This window comes from Globicephala melas, chromosome 10, assembly GCF_963455315.2.
Source record: "Globicephala melas chromosome 10, mGloMel1.2, whole genome shotgun sequence".
In the NCBI taxonomy this organism is placed as follows: domain Eukaryota; kingdom Metazoa; phylum Chordata; class Mammalia; order Artiodactyla; family Delphinidae; genus Globicephala; species Globicephala melas.
In genome coordinates, this window is record NC_083323.1 from 85,539,282 (window position 1) to 85,566,586 (window position 27,305).

General features: G+C 40.3%; 1 protein-coding gene across 1 annotated transcript; it reads left to right on the forward strand.

The window, feature by feature from the left end:
- Nucleotides 1–1,690: 1,690 nt before the first annotated feature.
- LDHB (lactate dehydrogenase B) lies at nt 1,691–24,070 on the forward strand. The gene is made up of 8 exons (XM_030841273.2): nt 1,691–1,847; nt 7,218–7,352; nt 14,251–14,368; nt 15,804–15,977; nt 17,821–17,994; nt 19,951–20,068; nt 22,249–22,372; nt 23,703–24,070. Exons 2-8 carry the CDS (start codon nt 7,224–7,226, stop codon nt 23,868–23,870), a joined length of 1,005 nt encoding a protein of 334 aa, XP_030697133.1. The 5' UTR covers nt 1,691–1,847; nt 7,218–7,223; the 3' UTR covers nt 23,871–24,070.
- The last annotated feature ends 3,235 nt before the right edge of the window (nt 24,071–27,305 follow it).

Sequence of the window (27,305 nt, forward strand, 5' to 3'; positions counted from 1 at the left end):
CTCCCAAAGATACACAGTAGCAGGGGTGGCAAGAAGGAAAAACTGCAGAGATATTTAGAAGTCTACAGGAGATGTAGAGTGACTGTTTTGGAAAGCAGGTGAGAAAGATCTAGGGTGGCTTCTACATTTCTTGCTAGAGTGACTTGCTCATCTTGCTTCAAACTTGGATTCAAGATGAATGTAATAATACATTTGAGGTTATCCACCAAGCCCTTCCTCTCCGTGATCATCATGTTTCAATTTGTAACTAGACTGTGCCTTTGGGGTCATTGAAGTCCCCACTAACTGGCCTCTGTAATTCTGGAGTTTGAGGTTTATCAATTCCTCTAGACACCCCTTTTCTCAGTGCCTGTCCCCCCCCCCCTTTTTTTTTTGGCTGTGTTGGGTCTTCTTTGCTCCACGTGGGCTTTCTCTTGTTGTGGTGAGCGGGGGCTACTCTTCGTTGCAGTGCGCGGGCTTCTCATTGCAGTGGCTTCTCTTGTTGCAGAGTACAGTCTGTAGGCGTGCGGGCTTCAGTAGTTGTGGCGCACGGGCTTAGTTGCTTCGGCATGTGGGATCTTCCTGGACCAGGGATCAAACCATGTCTCCTGCATTGGCAGGCGGATTCTTAACCATTGCACCACCAGGGAAGTCCAGTGGCTGTTCTCTTTGAATTTTTATTGTATTTTAGCCAAATCTCTGTTACCACATCACATTGTATTGTAATTGAAAGAGTTTGCCTGCTTGTCTATCTCCTAGGGACCGGGAGCATCTCAATAGGCATAGTGATATATCCATTTGTGTACCTTCCATGCTTGACACTGAGATGAAATTAAGGCATAGGATTGATGGCCATTTACCAAAAATAAATAAATAAATACACTAGCAAAAAAAACCCTTTCAAATACAGAGCGTTTGTGAGATTGCTGTACCTGAAAGCATTTTAATAAAGACACACACAACTGAAGCCGAATCTTTAAGATACCTTCACCTGCTTAGTCATTCATTCATCATTCATTTATTCATTCACTCATTCACCGACACCGTACTGAGGTACGAGGCACTGGGCTGGGTGCTGGAGACACAGAGACGAATGGCAACACGCAGCTTCAGAGTCGCTCAGGGACTAAAAGAGAAACTGCATTTTACTGGTGGCCCCATTATCTGCCCCTGAGACCGTACAGATTCGTAGAGAACTTCAGAAGGCAGGCCCTAGGCCTCACTGGTTTCGCAGGCAACTAGTAGGTAGTTGTTGCATATTTGCTGAGTTAAGGTGGGAAAAACCCTTGCATCAAATAAATTTTATATCGAAGATGACGAGAAATGAACATCTAATTTTATTTTTAGAAAACATCCAGAAGCAGCAGTTTTATTCCAGGGGAACGAACACACACCACCAGCGTCTCAGCTCAGAACAGTGGTCCCCTGAAGTTGACGTGGAATGCAAAACAGAAATTTACTTCTCTTGGGACTAAACTTATCCAAACAAGAGCGTGAGAGTCCGAAACGGTCAAAGGTGGTCAGGGTTTAGAAATAACGCAGCCTCTGTGTGGAAAAGTCTGTAAGCCGCCATGAGACTGGCTGAGAGGGAGCCCGCCTTAGCCGCCAGAAGGTGACCCTCTCAACTGGGCCGAGGGAGGGCGCGGGCACATTTGAGCCCTTGTCCTTGAAGGGCACTGAGCGAGCCAAGGGGAGGGGTGGGCGGGGCTCGGATTTCCAATCACAATAGAGGAAGCTCAGAGGCGGCCGAGGGGCGGGCCCCGCCTCCTCCTCCCTCCTTGCGGATCCTGCGCTGAAGGAGACGGACGCTGCTGACTTTGTCTTCTCCGTGCGACCCTTACCGCCGTCTCGAGAACTTTCTCTCCCCGGTAGGTTTCTGCTCGGGACCCTGAATCCTGGCTCTCGAGCAGACTGGGTGGGACGTGGAAGGGAATCCTTGTGTAGCAAGACTGGGGGAAGGACCAGGAAGGACATCTGCGCTCCCGGGCCTGTAGCCCTGAGCATCCGGACTCGGGTTGGGGCGGGAGCCGTGCCCTGGGCTAGGGGGCTGGGCGGAGGGGCTGCGACCGAGCCCCGGGCTTTGTCCGCCACGCTTCGGGGCTCGCCACCAGCCCGTGCTCCCCCGGGGGACAGACTTGTTGCATTTGCAGGTAATCCCGGGCCCTGCGTGTCCTTGATGTGTTCATGGCGGCCGCATCACCCGCGGTGCCTGCTGGCGGGAGCCCGGACACGTGCTTGAGGAGCTGGGGGAGGGAGAAGGGGCCAGTTGACCCGTTAGGCTGGCGGATCGTGAGCCTGGGGATTGGCGTCCATTACCACGGGAATGGAGAAATGCCCGGCTTTTCGGGGTTGAGGGTGAAGGACGATCTTGGCCCTGCCCTCTAGCCTCTCCCAGGCTGCGGCACACGCAGCCCTTCCCGGAGCGATGGGCCGGCTCGTTTCTGGCCTCTTTTCTTGGTGCTTTATTTGCCAGCTTTGGGTGTTGAGCGTGAGGAAGGCCTAGACTTTTTCGCCCTAGAGACCTTGTCCGGGGAGATCCGTAGTTGCTGCCTCCCCTTGTGACCTGCGCTCTGCTCTGCGGGCGACAAGAGGAAGAGGTGGCCCGTGGGTGGCCTGCACAGCCGCTGCAGCTGGGGCCTGCGGGGATAGGAGGAGGGGAAGAGCCGGCGCTTACTAGTGAAGGTATCGCACGGCAAAACTGGGCTCTTTAAAAGGTTAGTCTGGGGGCTTCCCTGGTGGCGCAGTGGTTGAGAGTCCGCCTGCCGATGCAGGGGACGTGGGTTCGTGCCCCGGTCCGGGAGGATCCCACATGCCGCGGAGCGGCTGGGCCCGTGAGCCGTGGCCGCTGAGCCTATTTTAAAAAAAAAAGGTTAGTCTGCAAAGTGGAGCTTCGTTGCTGAACTTAAAGCCCGGGTTCATTTCTAATGATTTATATCCACAGAAGGGGCAGGAGGGTGGGAAGGTAAAGGACCAAACACGAGGTAATTTTTACCCTGTTTAGCATTCTTTTCCCTTACAAGCCACCACTCTGGTCTTGAGGCAGTCCTGTGTATAACATAAAACATTTTCTTCTAATTTCTTACAACTCCTGTTAGAACCCCTGTTAAGAGGGGGAAAAACAAAATTAAATTGCTTTTTCTCTAGAAAGATCTGAGAGAAAATCTGTACTTCCTCAAGCTTCTACACTGTCATTTCTGAAATTCTCCAAATAGTTCAAAAGGTCTATCTGGACAACTAATCTGTATTTCTATAGCAGTCTTTCTGGAGTTTTGTTTTCCACTGCTTTACTGGATCCTCTGTATACCTAAAGGATCTTAAACAAACCAGCTAGTGAAAATAACATAATAAAGAAAATCTGTGCGTATCTGTTCACCAAGAGAGGCGCATCCTTCTGATTCTGCCTAATATGCAGGACATGTGAATTTCATTGTTAAGGTCATCTATTTGTGGAGACAGTTGTACACCATTGTATATTTCTTTTTTCTCTAGCACCCAGGAGAAAACTGCAAATAGGCTTTGTAAAGGCAAAATAATCTTTGAGTTTAGTCCCTCACGTTTGGGGGAAGACAGTTTTTTGGGAAAAAAATAGCTATAGAATGAAATAGTTGTTAAAGTTATCTCCAAATCAAGTACTTTATTCCAACTTGGAGCCTTACCAACTCTTACTTAACATATACAATTACTAAACTAGGTTTTGTTACTTAGTCCTTTGCAGATGAGAAACAAAAAACGAGAGGGAAACAGGGGTACAGTTTGAAACAGGGACATTGTCCTCTAAGTTAGCAGTTTAGCATTAAAAGTAAAAGGCAAACACAAATACTATATAACGGGTTACAATTATAAATGATACTTAATTCTGAAGAAAGGGCTTTTTTTATGATCTGTACCCTCTTTGTTTAAGAAAGCAGGTTGATACAATAAATTTTGCCTTTTTTAGTTATCCAGAACACTCAGCTGGTGGCACAGATGAAATTGGTGTTACTGTATAAATGTTTTCCAACATTTAACTTTTAACTTTTTTTCCATTTTTTTAACTTTTCTTTTTTGGCTTTTTCTTAATGGCTGGAAAGAAACTCACTCAAAGGCTGATATTCTCCTAATGTGACCCCCTGAAAAAAAAATTTAATGAGTACCCACCGTCCAATAAGCTCCCAAGGTGCACTAAAAGGAATTCAGAGTGATATTTTCTGCAGATTTTGCATAAACATTATTCGTGACTATTGTCACTGTATTTAAGCACACATAGTATGTCCAGTACACTGTGACAAATTTTATGTGAGACTTCAATAGAAGAAGAAAATAGAAGACCCAATTGGTCCCTATCTTCTAAGAGTGATAATAACCACTGGTAGTAGAAATTATATTCATAACTGGCCATTCTTTTAGCCCAAGCTTAAATATGGGTTAATACTGGGCTCTAACTTAAATAGTTACAAATAAATACTTTATAGGGGTCATAGAAACAAATCCACTAATCTAAATATAAATATTATTCATGTTGTTTAGCCAGTAAATGAATGGCCACAAGACAAAATTGTTACAACTTTGTTAAATACTATTAGAAAAGCAAGCACAGGCTGAAGAGACGGACCCAAATTTAACGGGCTTCAAGGAGGTTTTTGTCTTGTTTTTTGTTAATGGGTTAACATGGTTGTTTTTTTTTTTAAACATCTTTATTGGAGTATAATTGCTTTACAACATTGTGTTAGTTTCTGTTGTATAACAAAGTGAATCAGCTATATGTATACATATATCCCCATATCGCCTCTCTCTTGCATCTCCCTCCCTTCCTATCCCACCCCTTTAGGTCCTCACAAAGCATCCGAGCTGATCTCCCTGTGCTATGCGGCTGCTTCCCACTAGCTATCTATTTTACATTTGGTAGTGTATATATGTCCATGCCACTCTCTCATTTCGTCCCAGCTTACCCTTCCCCCTCCCTGTGTCCATTCTCTACATCTATGTCTTTATTCCTGTCCTGCCCCTAGGTTCTTCAGAATCTGTTTGGTTTTTTTGTTTGTTTTGTTTTTAGATTTCCATATATATATGTTAGCATACGGTATTTGTTTTTCTCTTTCTGACTTAACTTCACTCTGTATGACAGACTCTAGGTCCATCCACCTCACTACAAATAACTCAATTTTGTTTCTTTTTATGGCTAAGTAATATTCCGTTGTATATATGTGCCACATCTTCTTTATCCATTCATCTGTCGATGGACACTTAGGTTGCTTCCATGTCCTGGCTATTGTAAATAGAGCTGCAATGAACATCGTGGTACATGACTCTTTTTGAGTTATGGTTTTCTCAGGGTATATGCCCAGTAGTGGGATTGCTGGGTTGTATGCTATTTTTAGTTTTTTAAGGAACCTCCATACTGTTCCCCATAGTGGCTGTATCAAATTACATTCCCACCAACAGTGCAAGAGGGTTCCCTTTTCTCCACATCCTCTCCAGCATTTATTGTTTGTAGATTTTTTGATGATGCCCATTCTGCCTGGTGTGAGGTGATACCTCATTGTAGTTTTGATTTGCACTTCTCTAATGATTAGTGATGTTGAGCATCCTTTCATGTGTTTGTTGGCAATCTGTATATCTTCTTTGGAGAAATGTCTATTTAGGTCTTCTGCCCATTTTTCGATTGGGTTGTTTGGGGTTTTTTTTTATATTGACCTGCTTGTAAATTTTGGAGATTAATCCTTTGTCAGTTGCTTCATTTGCAAATCTTTTCTCCCATTCTGAGGGTTGTCTTTTCATCTTGTTTATGGTCTCCTTTGCTGTGCAAAACCTTTGAAGTTTCAGTAGGTCCCATTTGTTTATTTTTGTTTTTATTTCCATTTCTCTAGGAGGTGGGTAAAAAAGGATCTTGCTGTGATTTATGTCATAGAGTGTTCTGCCTATGTTTTCCTCTAAGAGTTTGATAGTGTCTGGCCTTACATTTAGGTCTTTAATCCATTTTGAGTTTATTTCTGTGTATGGTGTTAGGGAGTGTTCTAATTTCATTTTTTACATGTAGCTGTCCAGTTTTCCCAGCACCGCTTATTGAAGAGGCTGTCTTTTCTCCATTGTATATTCTTGCCTCCTTTATCAAAAATAAGGTGACCATATGTGTGTGGGTTTATCTCTGGGCTTTGTATCCTGTTCCATTGATCTATATTTCTGTTTTTTTTCCAGTACCTTCCTGTAGCTTTGTAGTATAGTCTGAAGTCCGGGAGCCTGATTCCTCCAGCTCCGTTTTTCTTTCTCAAGATCGCTTTGGCTATTTGGGGTCTTTTGTGTTTCCATACAAAGTGTGAATTTTTTTGTGCTAGCTCTGTGAAAAATGCCAGTGGTAGTTTGATAGGGATTGCGTTGAATCTGTAGACTGCTTTGGGTAGTATAGTCATTTTCACAATGTTGATTCTTCCAATCCAAGAACATGGTATGTCTCTCCATCTGTTTGTATCATCTTTAATTTCTTTCATCAGTGTCTTATAGTTTTCTGCATACAGGTCTTTTGTCTCCCTAGGTAGGTTTATTCCTAGGTATTTTATTCTTTTTGTTGCAATGGTAAATGGGAGTGTTCCCTTAATTTCTCTTTCAGTTTTTTCATCATCAGTGTATAGGTATGCAAGAAATTTCTGTGCATTAATTTTGTATCTTGCTACTTTCCCAAATTCATTGATTAGCTCTAGTAGTTTTCTTGTAGCATCTTTAGGATTCTCTATGTAGAGTATCATGTCATCTGCAAACAGTGACAGCTTTATTTCTTCTTTTCCGATTTGGATTCCTTTTATTTTGTTTTCTTCTCTGATTGCTATGACTAAAACTTCCAAAACTATGTTGAATAATAGTGGTGAGAGTGGACAACCTTGTCTTGTTCCTGATCTTAGAGGAAATGGTTTCAGTTTTTCACCATTGAGAATGATTTTGGCTGTGGGTTTGTCATATATGGCCTTTATTATGTTGAGGTAAGTTCTCTCTATGCCTAGTTTCTTGAGGGTTTTTTATCATAAATGGGTGTTGAATTTTGTTGAAACCTTTTTCTTCATCTATTGAGATGATCACATGTTTTTTCTCCTTCAATTTGTTAATATGGTTGATCACATTGTTTTTTAAAAATATATTCTGTGCTCTAGAATACCATTATGCTCCTTTTAAAATGTATTTTAGTTCAAACTTGCAATAGTAACATTACAAATTCCCACACAGGTTTCTCATGTGGACACATGTATAATATTTTGATTATTTTCTTTCAGGGCACAATGGCAACTCTTAAGGAAAAACTGATCGCACCAGTTGCAGAAGAAGAGGCAACGGTCCCAAACAATAAGATCACTGTAGTGGGTGTTGGACAAGTTGGTATGGCGTGTGCCATTAGCATTCTGGGAAAGGTACGGACTTTCAAGAACACCATACATACTAATGAGAAACTACTGTATAGCACAGGGAACTCTACTCAGTGCTCTGTGGTGACCTAAATGGGAAGGAAATCCAAAAAAGAGGGTATATATGTATACGTATAGCTGATTCACTTTGCTGTACAGCAGAAACTAACACAACATTGTAAAGCAACTATACTCCAATAAAAATTAATTAAAAAACAAAAACAAAACAACACCATATGTGATAGATAATTTCAGCATGTGTATACAGTCTCTTTAGGTATCTGAGAATTTGATTGTATCTTCAAAAGATAAGTTGTAGGCATCGTGATACTTCACCTTTAAACACATTAGCATGTATTTCCTGAGAGAATGACATTCTTCCTATCTGACACAATAGAGTTACTGTGCTCAGGAAATTTAATACTGATAAAATGCTATTATCTAATATATAGTACCCACATTAAACGTTCTCCAACTATCAAAATCCTGCCTTTTCTCCCCTAATCCAAGATCATATTTTTATATACTTGTCATGTCTCTTTCTTCTTCTTTAATCTGGAACGGAGCCATTCTTTGTCTGTCATGTCATTGATATGTTTGTAGAGTCCCCATCGGTTCTGTAGAATGCCCCTCAATTTATGTTGGTCTGATGTTTCCTTGTAATTGGGTTCAGGTTAGGTTTGGGAGGTGGGGTGGTGGCACGTCCTTCACAATGCATCACAATTTTGTCTCATGACTGGTGGTGCCCAAGAGTCCTCTGGTTGAAGTGGTAACTGTCAGATTTCTCCACTGCAAAGGTCCCTTAACCCTCTATAGTTAATAAATAATCTGCACAGTCGCTTTTTGAGGTCATGGAAAGATCCTGTTACTCCCCTCAGACCCCCACCCAGTCATTTTATTTTGAAATGATTTCAAATTTACAGAAAAATTTGCAAGACTATAAAAAAAAATAAAACTTCCATATTCACTTCACCCATGTTTACCAATTCTTAACATATTTGTGTGTGTGTGTGTGTAGGTGTGGGTGCACACACGTGCACACACATGTATGGACTTTTTTCTGAACCATTAGAGAATAAATGCAAATGTGCCCTTCCTTTCCTTCTGTCTGTCAGAGTACATTTCCTCAAGATAGGACATTCTCACATAGTTCAATTATCAACATCAGATTTCACACGGACAACATGCTACGAGCACCCTCTACTCCTCCAGATTATATTTTCCCCAGATACCTCCATAGACTTTTAGTTTGCTTCCTGTATTCTTACTTACCTCGTTGAATTGATCCTTGTTCTTTCTGAAGGCTGTCTTAAATGTTTTTTAGGGGAACCCCTCCCCTAAATGCTGCCTGGCCTTCGGTAGAGCACACTGTCCATTTGTATTGTATGTAAAGACTGCTTGAATAGCTCCTAGCCAATCGTATTTCTATTTACAAAATTTAACTTCTAAAGCAACAAATGCTGAATCTTCACTGAGGAAAAAGTCATCAAAGAAATCAACTAAAATATGTAGTGCACACCAATGAAAGTTTTATTCTTTGGCATTTTTTTCTTGCTAGTTTCATTGGCTGGGTTGCCCTGATTTAGGAGAGCTGCTTCCCAAATTACAGGAATTTTAAATAATCACAATTTAGTGTTCATCCTTCATACCAGTAAAAATGAAAAGTATTCCAGCTTACCTTTCTTTTAAAATACGTACCATGTTTGAAGTGCTTTGACTAAAATGCTTCATTTTAAACAACAATCTCAAGAAACGGGAACTGTTCATATCCTGTTTCCAGATGAGGTAGCTGTGGCTTCATTACATTAAGTGGCCTGCCTATTGTCACACAGCTGGTAATGGTAGAGCTGTATTTTGAGCCCAGGACTCTGAACGCTTAACCGTAGTGACTCTGCAGTTTCTTTTCATTCTATGCTAGTATTGGGGCAATTAAAGACGTGTATTTTCATTTTAATTGAAGTATAGTTGATTTACAGTGTTGTGTTAGTTTCAAGTGTACAGCAAAGTGATTATTCAGATATATCTTTTTCAGATTCTTTTCCATTATAGGTTATTACAAAGTATTGAGTATAGTTCCCTGTATAATACAGTAGGTCCTTGTTTACCTATTTTATGTATAGTAGTGTGTATATGTTAATCCCAAGCTCCTATTTTATCTCTCCCATCCCCCCAGACATAAATGTATTACTAAAACACTAGCTAAAGATTTTTCATTCCTCCTGCTAATCTCAGAATTTGGATTTTCAGGAAACTATATCTGAGCTGTCATGATTCTATAAGGAGTACCTCGCTGATTGTTTTAAGTGTAAATCTAAAATCCTCTTGGGTGAATAATTTAGTTGAGACTCCTCTTTGCAGTTATATAATACTTTGGCCCAATTCTAGTGATCAAGAGAACAGACTGGGCCCCTAACACCAGTAGGAATCTTCCCATTGAGCTGCTGTGAAGGAAGGACTGCCTTGTTGAAAGACCATTTTATTACTCAGAAGTGTTTAAATCTTCTTTTAATGGGGAAGAATTAGAGTCAAAGTTGTTATGACTCTTTGGTAAGGATTATAAACCCCACTGGTTCAATAAGAAAGGGAACTAACAGTGCTATTGTGTCAGGTGTCTGCATGTTACCTTATTCCTCTAGAAAAGTTCTAGGGGATATTGTCATCTCTATATTACTGTTGGAAAAGGACAAACTCAGAAAGATTAAGCCCCTTGATTAAGATCTCAGAGATCCTAAGTGCCGGATCCAGTCTCTGAGTCCATCACCAGTGTGCTTTGCAGAGGACACACACTGCTTTGGCCCAGAAAGTGAACAAAGCTGGGGCACCAGGGACAGAGGTTGAGAAGGCCCACGCCTTAACCGGGCCCGTGGAGGCAGCTGAGGCTCCCGAGTACAACGTACACCATCACAAAGACACCGGCGTTCTCCGCTTCTCTTGCACACTCTCCCCAGCCTCATTGCCAACATGGAAACCATCATGAGCTTTTATAAAAATAGCTTCCCTGCTTGGAACTTTCTGATAGTGTAACAGTGCACGTCAGCTACACGCATACATAATACGCAATGAGGCGTCAAGGCTCTTTCCCTGCCTGTCTCTCAGAGCAAGGCGGGGTGCACACCTCCGGGGGGCGCCATTCAGAGGGTCAGGAGCGCCTTTCCGGTGCAGTGTGGTGGTGCTGTCTCTGACTTTTCATCTCTTACCTTCTGCCCTCTTTCTTCAAAACACCAAGCTCATGGCTGCTTAAACCCTTTCAGTACTTGATTTCCCTTCCCCTGGAATGACTGCTCTAGACCATCAGAGTTCACTCCCTCCCATCATTCACGTCACGCTTTTGTGGGCGGGCCTTCCCTGACTGTCCAATACCAAGTAAGCGTCCTTCCCTTCCCTTTAACTTCACCCTGCCTTGCCCTGTTTATAGCACTTCCATTATCAGTCATCTTAAACTGTATGCTTCACTCCTGTTCCCTTCCTGGTACATTCCATGAGGGCAAGCACTCTGCCAGATTTGTTCATGACTGTATTCCTCATTCGTAGAATAATGCCTGGCACATTCAGTAGTAAATATGTATTAAATAAATGGATATTCCCGCTATTACGTAGAAACTGCACTTACAGCTGGTCAGATTTTGATCATACCTTTTCCTTTTTCATGGCTTCTTCTGCCACCCCTACCAATCACAAGCTCTGTGTTTTGGCTGCGAAGATCCCATCATGTTGTCAAGGTCATACAGAGGTTCCATGCAGTTATTCCACCCTTAGCCTCTGTGCAGCTGTTTTTGGTTTGAGTGTCTGTTCTTGATTCAGTCAACTGTAGCCACATTCTTGTGGTACAAACCCAGCATAAGGAGTCTCTTAGAAGGAGCAATGTAATTACATACTGCAAAGTAGTTTTTGCCGTGCAAGACTTGGCCTAAAAGTGAGACTTAATTAGAATTTGGTGTCTGTACAAGAATAGACAGGTTAATGTAACAGACTCAAAGCCCAGAAACAGGACCAAAGAGTATTTAATGAAAAGTGGCAATTCCAGAGCAGAAGAAAAACAAATTATTGAATAAATGGTGTTTGTCCATTTAGCTAATTATTTGGGAAAAGTTATACCTTTTCCTCCCACAAAATGTCATGCAAGCTAAACACTTGAATATAAAAATGCAGCCATCAAATATTAAGCCACTGGCAGCAGTAATTTACCAGCTAAGAGGGCCAAGAGGTAGATGATGGCTGTGTCTTGTCCACATGGAGCTTTAGATTAAGAGACAATTTTTGTAGTATGTTAAACAAGGTTCCAGCAGCAATGTTCTTGGCTTCTAACTGATCTCGTTCCTTAATAAGGTACTGCTTTTGCGATGAATCTAACCCTTGATGTATCAAACATTTTAAAGTATATTTGCAGCGTAAGTGGAATATGCATATGGCTGATATACACTATGTGAATGCAGAAGGAGATTTCTTTAAGCCAAAGTGTCAGTACTTAGTCACACATCTTCTATTTGCCTGCCTCCCACTGGGAGGATATTTAGTCCCAGATGCAGCTAAATTCAGCGCTGCAATTATTTTCTCAAAGTGTTGGATCTCTTCCTTCCTTGCCAGCTGACTATGTACTTCGCAGACAGTTCTCTACCCACAGAAACAAAACACAGGATCTGAGATCCTGTGACATCCTTTTCCACTTAAGCCCCAAATTGTTGTGCCCTGTTGACTTTCACAGCACCCATGTGATGCTCCCAAAATAAGAGTGGCATTCCTGGTGCTCAGGACCTTGACGGGACGGTTACTACATGCTCTTGTATGGTTTTAGGGCTTCCAAAACACAAATGAGGGTTTTGCGTGGTCTTGTCAGAGGCTGCAGAGGAACGAAACCATTTTTAAAGTGTTGAAACATGAGTTGAAGTGAAAATGGGTGAACATTAATGCCAGTCTTTGACATACATGGAAATGAGAAAATATTTACCAAGTAACCCCCACCCAGCTCATAAAAGGGTCATTTCAGAAGCTTGCAAGCGAATCACTTGCTTGGAACTAAGAACACATTCAGTCACAGGGAGGCTTGAGTCTCAGGGAAACCCTCACAAGCAGGCCTACTGCGGCTCACTGCTTGAGGCCAGCTGCCGCTGGACTTCTAGAAACGGGACAGTGTTCATTCCTTGGCTCCTGTGGAGAGCGGAACCTGCTTTGTTGGCATCTTAGCCTGGTCAAGTTTTCTTAATGGCTGCCTCACCTCTCTTTGCTTCTCCCTCTGCTGCTCAATGCCTTACTGACCCCTCCAGTTCCACCCTGGATTATTCTATCGTAGCCTTCAAAGTGCTTCCTGAACCCCAGTTACTTAACGCTTTTTTCCCATCAACACCCTTTACCCTTTACCTAGCTGATCTCACTATCCTTCAAAGAGGTATTTGCACTGTTAAGTGTCATATATCATATTAAGCTAATTATTTTGCTAACACCCCGGTTTTTTGCTAAAACCAGTAAAGGCCACGACTCGGGTGATGTTTCAATGGGAAGGATAACTACTTTTTAAGGAGTTTGTAAATTATGAGTTTTCACAAGACAGCCAACTTTAAAAGCTGAAAGGTTATTGAGATGCAATTAGATTGACACCCTCCCCCCTTCATTTTTCTGAGAAGAAAAGGTTGACTTGCTGAAGAATGGACATGATTATTGATTTACGGTTTTTCTTGGGTTGGGTGGCACAGGTGACGGTTGGAATAGAAAACAAGAGAACTCTGAGACTGGGCAAGTTTGGGTTGGTCATGCATCGAGAACTTACTAGCCCTGGCCCCCAGTGTCCATGACTCCTTCCTTTCCCCACCAGGATATTCGAGTTGGTCAGAGCCAACCTGAGGATTCCCAGCTTCAACCAGGGCTTCAAAGCCAGCTCTAAAGTGAACTCAACCTCTTGATGGTTTGAAACTAAATCTGCCCTCTCAAAAACCCCTCCAAACTGGGGGGTGACCTTTGGAATGGACACACTGCCCAAGGCTGTTTCTAGGTCTTTGTCTCTTTTCCACCACCATCCCCCATGAATATGAAAACTTGTGTACCCTGAGGCCACTGTTGAGCCCCGCTGGTTTCATGTCTGCAGATTCTTTTTTTTTTTTTTTTACATCTTTATTGGGGTATAATTGCTTTACAATGGTGTGTTAGTTTCTGCTTTGTAACAAAGTGAATCAGTTACACATTTACATATGTTCCCGTGTCTCTTCCCTCTTGCGTCTCCCTCCCTCCCACCCCTCCAGGCGGTCACAAAGCACCGAGCTGATCTCCCTGTGCTATGCTGCTGCTTCCCACTAGCTATCTACCTTATGTTTGGTAGTGTATATATGTCCATGCCTCTCTCTCGCTTTGTCACAGCTTACCCTTCTCCCGCGCCATATCCTCAAGTCCGTTCTCTAGTAGGTCTGTGTCTTTATTCCTGTCTTACCCCTAAAAACAAAAATAAACAAATGGGACCTAATGAAACTTCAAAGCTTTTGCACAGCAAAGGAAACCATAAACAAGACCAAAAGATAACTCTCAGAATGGGAGAAAATATTTGCAAATGAAGCAACTGACAGAGGATTAAATCTCCAAAATTTATAAGCAGCTCATGCAGCTCAATAACAAAAAAACAAACAACCCAATCCAAACATGTCTGCAGATTCTTAAAGCAATTTGTATCATGCTCATCAAATGCCAGTTGGGTACCAGAAGGTGAAATTCTGAAAAATTGGAATCTTAATTATTAATAGTTTGTTATTTAAGACATTTTATCATGAAATTGTTTAAAGAGCACACCTAACTCCATGGTAAAATTCTTGTCTAGGTTTTTAGACATTGGTTACTTTGCCATTTCAACAGTCTCTGGCTTGTACCGGCAGCTGAGGTATCCTAGAGCGGCTTCCCGTCCTAACAGCTGTTTTTGTGTTTGTAGTCTCTGACTGATGAGCTTGCTCTTGTGGATGTTTTGGAAGATAAACTCAAAGGAGAAATGATGGACCTGCAGCATGGGAGCTTATTCCTTCAGACACCAAAAATCGTGGCAGACAAAGGTAGTCTCATTTCATGCCCAAAGTGATCAAATAATAAATTGATATCCTCACTCCTTTATAGAAGATCTGTTTTCCCATCCTGGTGAATCTAGTGTTGGTAGTTTCTCCTTTCCTTCTGGGTCCAATTCATCCTCAAAAACAAACATAATTGTTGCCTCTGTAGTCCCTCTCCCACTGCCTTCCACACATTTGGTACATATGACATTTTAGGAAATTGGATCCTGGTGCTTGTTTACACATACCTGAGAACGGGGATGTTTTAGATCTGAAACAAATACTGCACAAGGTAATTTGAGGGCCTTGAAGAAACTAACTGAATTCATATTCTAGCCATCTTTGTCCTGCATTAATGGATTTATGCTGTGACACTGTCACCACAACACAGCTGTGCCTACAGATGTAGAAATGTGGGCCCAAAATAATTCCTAACAATACTGCTAATAATAGCTGTTATTCATTGAAGTATTAGCATTTGGGGTATGCTAATGTGAAACTTTGCATATCTCATCTTCACAGCAACCCTATGAGAGATGGATACTATTACCTCCATTTTATGGAAGAGGAAGCTGATAAAGTATTAGTAACTGAAAAGTCACATAGGGACATGGTTTGAATCATCCATAGCTATTGAGTCTAATGACCACATCAAATCAAAATGTCTATAATTTGGGAAAGGGTGCACTTGCTTGAGGAAAAAATAAAATATTTTCTAGAGAAACTCACTGCTAAAAATGAACAAGCTTCTTGGGCTTCCCTGGTGGCACAGTGGTTGGGAGTCCACCTGCCGATGCGGGGGACACGGGTTCGTGCCCCGGTCCGGGAGGATACCGTGTGCCGCGGAGCGGCTGGGCCCGTGAGCCATGGCCGCTGAGCCTGTGTGTCCGGAGCCTGTGCTCCGCAACGGGAGAGGCCACAGCAGTGAGAGGCCCGCGTACCGCAAAAAAAAAAAAAATGAATAAGCTTCTTTAAAATATTGAGTGTTAGAAATTAAATTCTAGCCAAGAACACTGGAGTGCCGTCCTTCCCTTCATAGATTGAATTAACATTACAAGTCTGCAGTTACCTTTAAATTGCTTTTTTGTTGGAGGGCTGCCTGTTGAACTTTGGACTCACTGTGTTTATGCTTTGCATTATTACTGACAGTATAATCTTCTCTAAAGCCAATAGCATTTTGCATTTGTTAGCCAGAAACATAATTTAGGGCCATGCTTACTTCCCGGGTCCATTTCCTGAGCCAGTGTTACGGTTGGAATGTTTCCACATCACTCAAGGAGGAAGAAGCCACAGAACATTGGTGTTGCAACTCAACACCTTATACAGAAAATGTAATTCTCACGTACGTTCTGGGAGCTTATGTATAGATTCCTAGAGCATATTATACAACATGTTTTGATGAAGAGTTGTATGTAAAGTACTTTTTTCCCTCTCCTTCAAGATTACTCTGTGACCGCCAATTCCAAGATCGTGGTGGTAACTGCAGGAGTTCGCCAGCAAGAGGGAGAAAGTCGTCTGAATCTGGTGCAGAGGAATGTTAATGTCTTCAAGTTTATCATTCCTCAGATCGTCAAGTACAGTCCTGACTGCATCATAATTGTGGTTTCTAACCCAGGTATTACTATAATGCCTTAAGGTTCAGTTCTGTTAAATTCAACATTTTGGATTTTTTTTTTTTAACTTAAAGTCTGTTCTGGCGTCTGCTGGCAGGAACAATTCACGTGTCTTCTGTTTTTGGCCACAAAAGAGTGGTGTTTGCAAAACCAATGACACCGTCCCAGGCCACATGCTTAAGAATGTGAGAAGAGTTTTATATAAAGCAATTTCATCTGCTTGTTTTATCTGGCTTTTAAACTTTTCTATCAAGATTATCCTGGGATGCATAATGAAGCATTTGAATGTGACTCCAATTTGGGTGAAATACTTCAGCATATTTGACCTTCTGTTTTCCAGAAAATGCTTTTTAGTCTTCTTATTTATTTCTAAAATTCTTGAAAATTGAGTTGATTGAATTTGAAGAGTTTAAGAAAGCCATTAATTAGTCTCGGTTTAAAGATAGAAATAGACTGTATTGATGGACAAATACATGCTTAACATCAAATGTTGTAACTTGAAAACTTCTGGTTAGAAAGAATTGCATTTTTTCAACCCAAACAGTCAAAATTCACTCTCTGTTTCACACTTCTTTTGCCTACACTTTGCCATCAAGCTTACTATTTACTGGTGAGCACAGCAGATACAGTGATAAAATGGTAAAGCTACTAATTATCTCTGACTCTTCACATTGAGAAAAATTGTGAATAAGAGCCAAGAAAATCCTTATAATTTATGGGGGGTTTGTTGTTGTTTGTTTGCTTGTTTTAGCCGCACCGTGTGGCTGATGGGATCTTGGTCCCAGACCAGGGATTGAACCCCAGCCCTCAGCAATGAAAGCACAGTGTCCTAACCATTGGACCGCCATGGAATTCCCTAATTTATGGGATATTGAGAGCTGGGAGCCAGCAAGACCAGATATTATTTTAGTATTATTCTCTGTAATCCTGGATTAAGAGTTTCCTAAATAGTTCAACCTTGCCTGTAAAACTTCTCATAAATGGAGGGTGGCGGATAGATGTGGAACATGAATGACAAACAGGAGACACAGATGAACTTGTGCCACATCCTGTGCTTAAGGCAGACAGTACTAGCTGGTTATACAGCTTTTCCAGGTATAGCTTCAAAGTCTTAACCCTCCAGGGAGTCACTCCTACTGAGTCAAAGTTGCCAAGGAAGAGTTTATAATATCCAGGCCAAAATGACCTTAAAATATCTCAGCCGGTGGCTGTATGTGAGAGTGGAGGTGGAGACTTGCCTTCCTTGTAAGTGCTGTGATCCCCTCTAGCCCAGCAGGTTTTAGCTTTGCAGTCTCTGTGCCACACAAGAATAAAGGCTGTGTCATAGAATTCCTTTCAATAAATAGTAGAAAATGTTAATACCCTGTATTATCACAGCTGTTTACTGAATAGTATCTTGTTCCCAGGGAAATTTATAGCAGCATGCCTTGGTAGTTTAGTAACTGATAGCTTTTGGTTTCTGATGACAGTTGTTATAATCATGGAATGTTAGCATTGGAAGAAACTTAAGTGATGAACTAACTCAACCCTTTTTCTTTCCATATATAGTAAATTAGTCTGCAAGACTCTTATTATTCTTGTTTCAAGTAATAATGTAAATAAAAACCGCAATATTGCATTTCCCATGTTTTACAATCTCTCTTACTATAACACTTAAGTTTTTTCCCTGTCTTTCTAACTCCCATTATCTCTCATAATGAAAAGTCAAGTATTTACATCTTTCTGGCCACGTCTTATTTGGAGGATGGGGCAGTGTGAAAGGAGTAAACCAGGGAACCCATTAATTGACATAGCAGTTGAAATCAGTTTTGATGTACTTACATGTATTATTTTTTAAATTGTTAGTGGACATTCTCACATATGTTACCTGGAAACTAAGTGGATTACCCAAACACCGTGTGATTGGAAGTGGATGTAATCTGGATTCTGCTAGATTTCGCTATCTTATGGCTGAAAAACTTGGCATTCATCCCAGCAGCTGCCACGGATGGATTTTGGGAGAACATGGCGACTCAAGTGGTAAAAAAAAAGGACAATATTTACTGTGTACTTAATGTGGTGTTCTTGCCATTCTGACTGTTTTGTTTGTTTCTACATTATATTTTCACGTACTTCACATTACTAGTAAGTAATTGTGGGAGGTTACTTTGATACTGACTAGGTAAATATCTGATTCCTCATCAACTTTTTGCCTTCTAAGTTTAGTATCCACTTATGATTCTTGCCTAAATAAATTATGATGGTTGTCAAACATGATATTCTAATTCCATCATTTCATCTTAAACATTGAATTTTATACATTGAATAGGCTTATGGTGTAAAACTGTCATAATCCAAAACATAATGATAATCTTTGTTTTACTAAATTCAGTTTTGCCCAATATGCAAGGGGCTATTTTCTCCCTCAAAGGTTAAGGTGTAAATTTTCCTTTGAATTTAGTGAGAGTTAGTACTGTGATTTTGGTAGAGTTTACTTTGGTACTGAAAGAATTTGGTCTTAAAATTATTGCATTGGTGCTTTCTTATATGATGATGCTGACTTTTTTTTTTCTGACACATTGTACCACTTCATTCAAGAGTTTCTCATGTCCAACGATTTTCCTGAATTTATATGCTATATAAAGTAGTACAATGTCTGGTGTACAGTAAAAACTCAGTGCTAGTTATCACAGTTGCTAGAAACACAGATCTGGAAGTGACCTTACATGTTGAAGATCCTTTAGCTGGCTAGTGGCATAACTGTAGCTAGAATCATGTCTTCTGATTCCTGTCCAATGTTTTATTTACTCATTACTGTGTCATTTTTTCCAAAACATCTCCCCCCCCCATTTCCGTATTGATCTATACTGTGTACATAAAATGAAAGAGAATTAAACTATGCTCACTTAGGCATGATTATGTAGATTTCATAGTCTTCAACAAAAACCAGGAAAATGCTGTAGTTTTCTCAACAGTTACCCTGAATTAGCAAACGTTGTGGACTGAAACATGGTCTTGTTTGGCCATGGGCAGCTTTGCCCTTCACAGTTGGTTCTGGCCTTTACCCCAGGGCTCTGCTCTTATTTTCTGAATCTAAGTGTTTTCCTTCAAAGGTCCCTAAGGAACACATACTTATTTTTCAAGGTCCGGTTCAAACACATATTTTTTGTAGAGCTTTCTGACATTTGATTTTCCCCTACATTAAGTAGACCCTTATTTATGTTTTATTACACTTTCTTCATCCCTCCGTAAGAACATATCCCATTGCTTTAGTGTCCTTTACTAACTGTTTCTCCTAGTAAATTCTCAACTTGTCCATGGTACAGAGCGTATTTTAATCCATCTTTATATGCCTTTTGGCTGGGCAAGAGGTGTTCAGAATAGGTAACGGGGTGTTTTGGTGCGTCAAAGCCTCCAAAAGATATAGTCAATGATAACACCTTTGTCTGCTCTGCCTTTGGGGGCATTCTTGGAAGGAAATATTTGGTGCAGTTAAGACCAGAGCAATTCATTGTGGTTACATGGAGTTTCTTTCCAGAAATGGACTGAACTTAGAGCATGATAAGAGAAAATTAGACGATACTTGGGTTTTTTCCAAGAATTCTTTTGTTTTTTACTTCACTCTAGGAATAAAGGAGGCTTATATTTGAAAAATACGTAGGCAAAAAGTTAAGAATTCCTCAAACCCAAAGTTGAGAATAGTCCCAAACTAGAATCCCTTAGGAGTTCACAAACCTAGGGAAAGGCAAGAATTTCATAATGTCTGTAAGCTTTACCCAGCAATTCTGTTTGCGCCAAAAGGGTTGAAAGTTAAAAGGTCAGATTTGAGGGCAAATGTCAGCCTTTGCAGGGAAGTATATTGGAGTCAGTTGTCACTGGAGCAGTAAGTGGGTAACTTGCAACGGGGGTGAAATCTGAACTAAGAGAAGAAAAGATTTTTTAAAAATAAGGTCAGAGATAGATAAAATGTTTGTGTATTTATTTTTTCCCCCACAGTGGCTGTGTGGAGTGGGGTGAATGTGGCAGGTGTTTCTCTCCAGGAACTGAATCCAGAAATGGGAACGGACGATGACAGTGAAAATTGGAAGGAAGTGCACAAGATGGTGGTTGAAAGGTACGTAGGCGGGAGCTTGATTTAAGACAATTAGTATCATGTTAGACAAAATTGTGAACGCTTCCCATGGCTGCCTGTTCAGATAAACTTAAAAGTTTTTTGTCTGTTTGTTTTTTGTTCTTGCTTTTTTTCCTGTTTTTCTTTTTTTAAATTACTCTTTGTTTTGGGGGGGTGGTTTTCTCTTTTTATTATTTTTTCTTTCTATTTTTTCTGTTATATTTTTCTATTTTTTCTTATCTTTTAGATAAACTCAATATATAATAGTAACTATGCAGCTATTATCTTCTGAAACAGGCAAGACTCACTTATACTGGTCAAATTTGCTATGCTGGTCCCCCTAGGGAAAGCAAATATTTTTCTAGAGAAGTTCTATTGTAGAAGTAACAGGAGTGGGACATGGAATTAACAAGTGAGAAAGGCTTTCAAAATACCTACTGTTGACACATAAGGTTGGCTTATTTAGAAAAGTAAACCTAGACACTATTAGTGTCATAATTGCGTTAAATAATACTTACTGACTGATTGCTGATAGTGTTTAAGCTGTGCTGTATTTATCTTTCCACACCCAACCAAGGATGTCCTCCTCTCCCTCTTTGAAACTGCCTTTTGTTACTAACTGTCTTCTCTTTCTATGACCTTCATGTTTATCCTAAGTAGTAAGGTGTCATTTTGGACCAGAGTAAAGAATGTGGGCTTAGACTGAAACTCTAGCACTGACACTAACTAACTGTTTAGTCTTGGGAAGCCATTTAACCCTTAAGCTGAATCTCAGTTTTCTCCTCTGTAAAGTCATAAGGTATTTAAGTTATTGTAAAAATTGAGTTAAATCACACATACTTATCATTGATAAGCGTTCAAGAAACATTAGCTTCTATTTTCAGAGAATTGTTGTTATAAGACTAACTGATATCTCAAATAAGGAATCATTTTGTTTAGTTCAACTTTATTTTATTTTTGGCTGTGTTGGGTCTTTGTTGCTGTGCGCAGGCTTTCTCTGGTTGCGGCGATCGGGGGCTACTCTTTTTTTTTTTTACTATTCTTTTTTTTTTTGCGGTACGCGGGCCTCTCACTGTTGTGGCCTCTCCCATTGAGGAGCACAGGCTCCGGACACGCAGGCTCAGCGGCCATGGCTCACGGGCCTAGCCGCTCCGTGGCATATGGGATCTTTCCAGACCGGGGCACGAACCCGTGTCCCCTGCATCGGCAGGCGGACTCTCAACCACTGCGCCACCAGGGAAGCCCCGGGGGCTACTCTTCGTTGCGGTGTGCAGGCTTCTTACTGTGGTGGCTTCTCTTGTTGCGGAGCTCGGGCTCTAGGCTCGCGGGCTTCAGTAGCTGTGGCTTGTGCGCTGTAGAGTGCAGGCTCAGTAGTTGCAGCACACAGGCTTAGTTGCTCCGCGGCATATGGGATCTTCCTGGACCAGGGCTTGAACCCATGTCCCCTGCATTGGCAAGTGGATTCTTAACCACTGCGCCACCAGGGAAGTCCAACCCTTTATTTTATAAACGAGAAAACTAGGGCTCACCCAGGTAATATAACTTGCCCAAGTTCTTTTAATCGGTGATAGATTGCATTAAATCCCAATTTTTTAATACCCAGTTAACTCCTCCTACCTAATTCTCAAGTGCAAGTGCCTTTGTGGGTTTCAAAGGGTATAATTTGTGCTCAGAAAGTTGCCGGGCAAGGTGTTGCCAATACTTTTCTCTTAAGTTAGTTGGTCATGGTATTTTAGGTGACAATGGTTAGTGGCCTCAAATGGACCTGAAAATCAAAGTATATTTTGTCCTTTGAATGTGAAGGTTCTTTTATTTTCATTGTTCCCTGATTTCATTAATATCTTTGGAAATATTGATGTTTATGAATAAGAAGATTGGTTGGAAAATATACATTTTACCTCTGTGACTTTATAGTCATTTATACAATAAACTACTTAAATTTGTCAAAGCATTTACATAGCACCTACCATGAAGTTTTAAAATTTTAAACATTTTACATATATATTAACCCATTTAACAAACTTATGAAGTAGATACCATTGTTATCCTTATTTTACAGAAGCAGACACTGAGACAGGTAGATCAAATAATTTACTCAAGATTACACAGTTAAGAGACAGCAGGAGTCAAACCCAAAGAGTCTGGTGTCAATTATCTCTTTTATGAATTTTTTTTTTCCTTAGTGCCTATGAAGTCATCAAGCTAAAAGGATACACCAACTGGGCTATTGGATTAAGTGTGGCTGATCTTATTGAATCTATGTTGAAAAATCTATCCAGGATTCACCCAGTGTCAACAATGGTGAAGGTAAACTGTTATAAAATATTATGATTTCTAGTCGAGTATTCTATATGTAGATTCATTTTAAGAAGGATGAGATAATGTCTCAGTCCACAGTTATTTTTTCATCTCAAAGTTTTATGGAAACCTTTCTCCTTTCCAACAGAAGTTTAGGACAATAAGAGCAAAAATTTATACAGACATTGAATGCATTTTTACATTTCTCCCTTGTATGATGTGGCAAATTAAATATTAACTCTGAATCTTATTCAGCATATTCTCAGATGATCATCTGAATAAGTTTAATAGTTTCATTTCAAGTTGGTATATTAAACTATAGATTGGCTTTGATGTATGTAGCATTAGATACCTTAACAAATTTAGTTTAATTCAAAAGCTATGGAACAGTTAAGTAGAAATTGATTATTTTTAAATAAAATTAAAATTGTATTAAAACATTGTCTAAGATAGTGGACTTATTTTCTACAAGTCAACAGCAGGGGTGAAAATGTAAGGGGGGAACTGCAGTAGATTCAAAGAAACTAAGAGGTAAATATAGAACTGTTGGGGGGGTAGAACACAAGTGTCAGATGTTTTGGGGGTTTTGTTGTTGTTTTGGGGGTGTTTTTGATACTATGGCAAAAAAATTAAAAGCAAGTATGGCAAGAATTGGATAATTGCTGAGTCTTAGAGTGCATATATATAGGAGTTTGTTTATTCCCTACACTTTGGTGTATATACAAAAACTTTCGAAGTTAATTTAAAAAAATATTAAACTGACTTGATTAATATACTAAAATAATTTAATTAATTATGTAGTTAAATTGACCCTCTGAGTAATTGACTTAATACAAACCGGTAAAGTGTTTTGGGAATTGTATGATTTTTTTTCAGCAACTCTTGGGTGTTGCGAGAATCTTGCCTTTGAGTGGCATCCAGCTACTTTCCTGGACCTTGTAGGTTGGCTACTACCTGAAATTCTCTCCTTAACTAAAGAATTTTAAGAAACTTAAAATTTCATGAAAAGAAGCCCAGTGAGAACCACATTTGAATGTGATTTGAATTTGAAGACATAATCAAATTTTATTAAAGTGTATTGAAGCAGAGAGGTATCAGTAAGTTCAATAAAGTACATAAAATTCTAGTTTTATCATAGTGTGTATTTGTATATTCTATGTATAAAATCTAATTAGAAACACAAGTATTAGGGATATATAGGCCTGTAAGTGATAAAAACTAAAGAATGAGTTTATGCTTATCAAATTTCCTGCAGTTCTTCCTGTTCAAACTCAGTACCTGTGATCATTCTTACCTGTGGTTTCATTTCCTCATCTCATTGCTTTTCTTGTTGTGGCAGGGGATGTATGGCATTGAGAATGAAGTCTTCTTGAGCCTTCCGTGTATCCTGAATGCTCGGGGGTTAACCAGTGTTATCAGCCAGAAGCTGAAGGATGATGAGGTTGCGCAACTCAAGAAAAGTGCAGACACCCTCTGGGACATCCAGAAGGACCTAAAGGACCTGTGACTTGTGGCTGCTAGGCTGTAGAAACTTAAAACTACAGTGTGATTAACCACGAACCTTTAGTTTTCATCCCTGTACATGGAGCACAGTCTGCTCTTATCTTCCTAAGTATGTGAATCTGGGCTCCCAGAATCAAAGCCCAAGCTTGGTTTAATGCTTGCAAGATGAGTCCTTGAACAAATAAAATTAACTATCGTAGTGTGCTTCTGTCTCTGGAATTCCTTCTTTAATGGTTTCTGAAAGATTTCAGTCTGTTTTTTCAAATAATTCTTCCCCCCCCACATCATAAATTTCCCTAAATTCTGTCATCTACATTCCATCATCTTCTTTTGCCAAACAGCACTACAATTCTTTGTCACAACATGTACTATGATTTTGTTGTTGTCCTGGGAATGTGGTTACCATTTTTTTTTGAGGACTTTATTTTTTGGGGAGCAGGTTTAGTTTCACAGCCAAATTGAGAGGAAGATACAGAGATTTCCCATAACACTTGCTTCCATACATGCATGGTCTCCCGTTACCGACATCACTCACTGGAGTGGTATGTTTGTTACAGTCAGTGAACCAGCATTGACACGACATCATCCAAAGCCCGTCATCTGCTTTACAGTTCACTCTTGGTGTTGTGCATTCTATGGGCTTGTGCATTCTATGGGCCTTACCATTTTAAGGTTACCACTACTGAAGAAAGAACTAGAACCAATGGATGACATTTACAAGGAAGTCCATTTTATTTCTCTAAAAGGAAGAACCTCTAAAACAGCTTACTAAAGTAGGGATTAACTTTGTTAGAGTTGGTTCTGTTTGATAATGAAGAAAAACGAAAGTTTGGACTGAATTATCCAGATCCAGGCTACTGGGAGACAGCATAATGGGGGGTTAAGAGGGGGACTTATAGCCGACTTACTTTAACAAAGAGTTTCTACTTTACATGTAATGTCTGAGGGTCAGTTTTTTAGGTAGTGTTAAAAACATGGACTTTGTTATCACGTAAACCTGGGTTTCATTGATTAACTGCAATTTGGGGCAAGTTACGTACTTAACCACTCCTAAGCCTCAATTTTCTTAACCTATGAAGTAGTGGTAATAATGGCACCTCTTCAATATGGTGTATGAATTAAATGAGAAAATGTAAAACTCAGCACAATGCTTGGTTCTAATAGTAAGCAAGTAGTGCTTACTGTTCTAAGTGATTTACATATATATTAACTCATCTAAGTCATCCTAACTATAAGGAAGTGTTTCTCCACCTTGGCAGTATTATTTGGGGCTGGAATATTCTGTACTGTGGGGACTGCATGGTGCATCATGGGATGTTTGGTAGCATCCCTAACATCTACCCACTAGATGCCTGTCACACCCCTCTCCCCAGTTGTGTCAACCCCAAAATGCGTCCTGGGGAGCAAAATCACCCCTGGTTGAGAATCACTGCTCTAAAGTATTTGACTCCTCACTTTACAGATGAAACTGAAACACACAGAGGTCACACAGCTACTAAGTAGCAGACTTGGGGTTCAACCCAAGCACTGTAGCTCCTTAACCTGCGCTCTGAAGCACAGTGTGCTGCTATTGCTGTAAATATTAGTTATCGTTAAATTTCTGTATCTTTAGCATTTATAAAATAATATCAAAATCATTCTCATTTAATGCTCCAGCATATTATGAGGATATTATTATTGTATTACAGAAAGGCAGACTAAACCAGAGGTCATAAATATGTTTCTCAGGTCACATTTCCAAAATGACTCAATCTTACCTACTGCACAGCACAGAGAACTATACTCAATATTTTGTAATATCCTATAAGGGAAAGAATCTGAAAAAGAATATATATCTGAATCACTGGTGCTAGATATTGGGTTGGCCAAAAAGTTTGTTCGGGTTTTTCCATACGATCTTATGGAAAACCCAAACGAAGTTTTTGGCCAACCCAATACATGAAACTAACAATATTGTAAATCAACTATACGTCAATTTAAAAATATGAAAATCTTTTGGGATGATAATCATACATCTAGCTAGATGTAAGGAGAAAGGTTATTTTAATTTATGTCTGTAATTCATTGTTCTAATTTATTTGTGAATACTGAATTTACAACAAGCCAGTGATTTCCAAGCTTGAATTTCATAGACCAGTTTAAAAGTTTTTAAACTTTGTCAGGGATAGGGAATGAGTCCTTGTGTGGAAAGAGATAGGGGGCCTCAGCATAGCCTTGCCATCTTTTAATATTGCCAAATAAAGACATGGAGGGAAAAAGAACGTATATTCTTACCATTATACAGAAGAACAGATTTTTTTTTTTTTTTTTTGCGGTACGCAGGCCTCTCACTGTTGTGGCCTCTCCCGTTGCGGAGCACAGGCTCCGGACGCGCAGGCTCAGCGGCCATGGCTCACGGGCCCAGCCGCTCCGCGGCATGTGGGATCTTCCCGGACCGGGGCACGAACCCGTGTCCCCTGCATCGGCAGGCGGACTCTCAACCACTGCGCCACCAGGGAAGCCCAGAAGAACAGATATTTTAATGCCAAAAGAAGGAGAATACCATAATCTCAAATTTATCATCCGTCCTGGACCAAGAGCAGAAAAGCAAAACCCTTGTCTGGAAGAGCCAAGAGCTGGAAGAAGTCTGGGCTCTTGGTTTTCATGGAGCTGCTCTACCAGCTACACAGACTGCCTATGTTCAAGCTGCTTTTGCCTTAGGAGGAAATAAACGCCTATTGATGTTATTATGGGTATGTGTCTCAGCAGCCCAATTTAGTAACATATTCTGTAAGACTTTATTGGGAAAACCATAAGGCAAAACACCTGTTAGCAAATAACTTTTCATCTAATCAAGGAGACAGACATGAATGATAAATCGCAAAATAAGGTGCTGTGAAATCACCTTAGAAAAAAAACCCTGAGTCTTCACATACTCAGTTGCGGCACTGCAGTTGTCTTTTTGTTCTCTGGGGAAACATGAAAAATGGAACGCTAAGATTCCCTAGGAATAGAGGAGATGACCGGTAACACCTAACTAGTTAATTCATGGGTTCAGGTATTCCATAGATCAGTATCCAAAATACAACACTCATGGACTGTTTGGGACTGACATAGATCGTTTATCCATAAAGCTAATTTTGTCTCATATAATTTTAACATTGGAAATGACCTTGGCTCAAGCTATTCTGCAGAAGAGCCACTAAGTGCTAATCTGATTTACCTAAATGCAACCAAGCTAGTTTATAGAGCTGATCTATTGGTTAGTAGTCCTTCAAATTAGCTAAAACAAAACAAAAAGGAGGGAGGATTTATTGATGCACCTAACTGAAAAGCCTAGAAGTGGAAATGACATTAAGCAAGATTGTATTCAGGAACAAAAAAAATGTTACCAGAATTATCAAGATTTTCTCCAACTCTCTAACTTTTCTCTCCTTAGTATATTTATTTGATTTTCAGG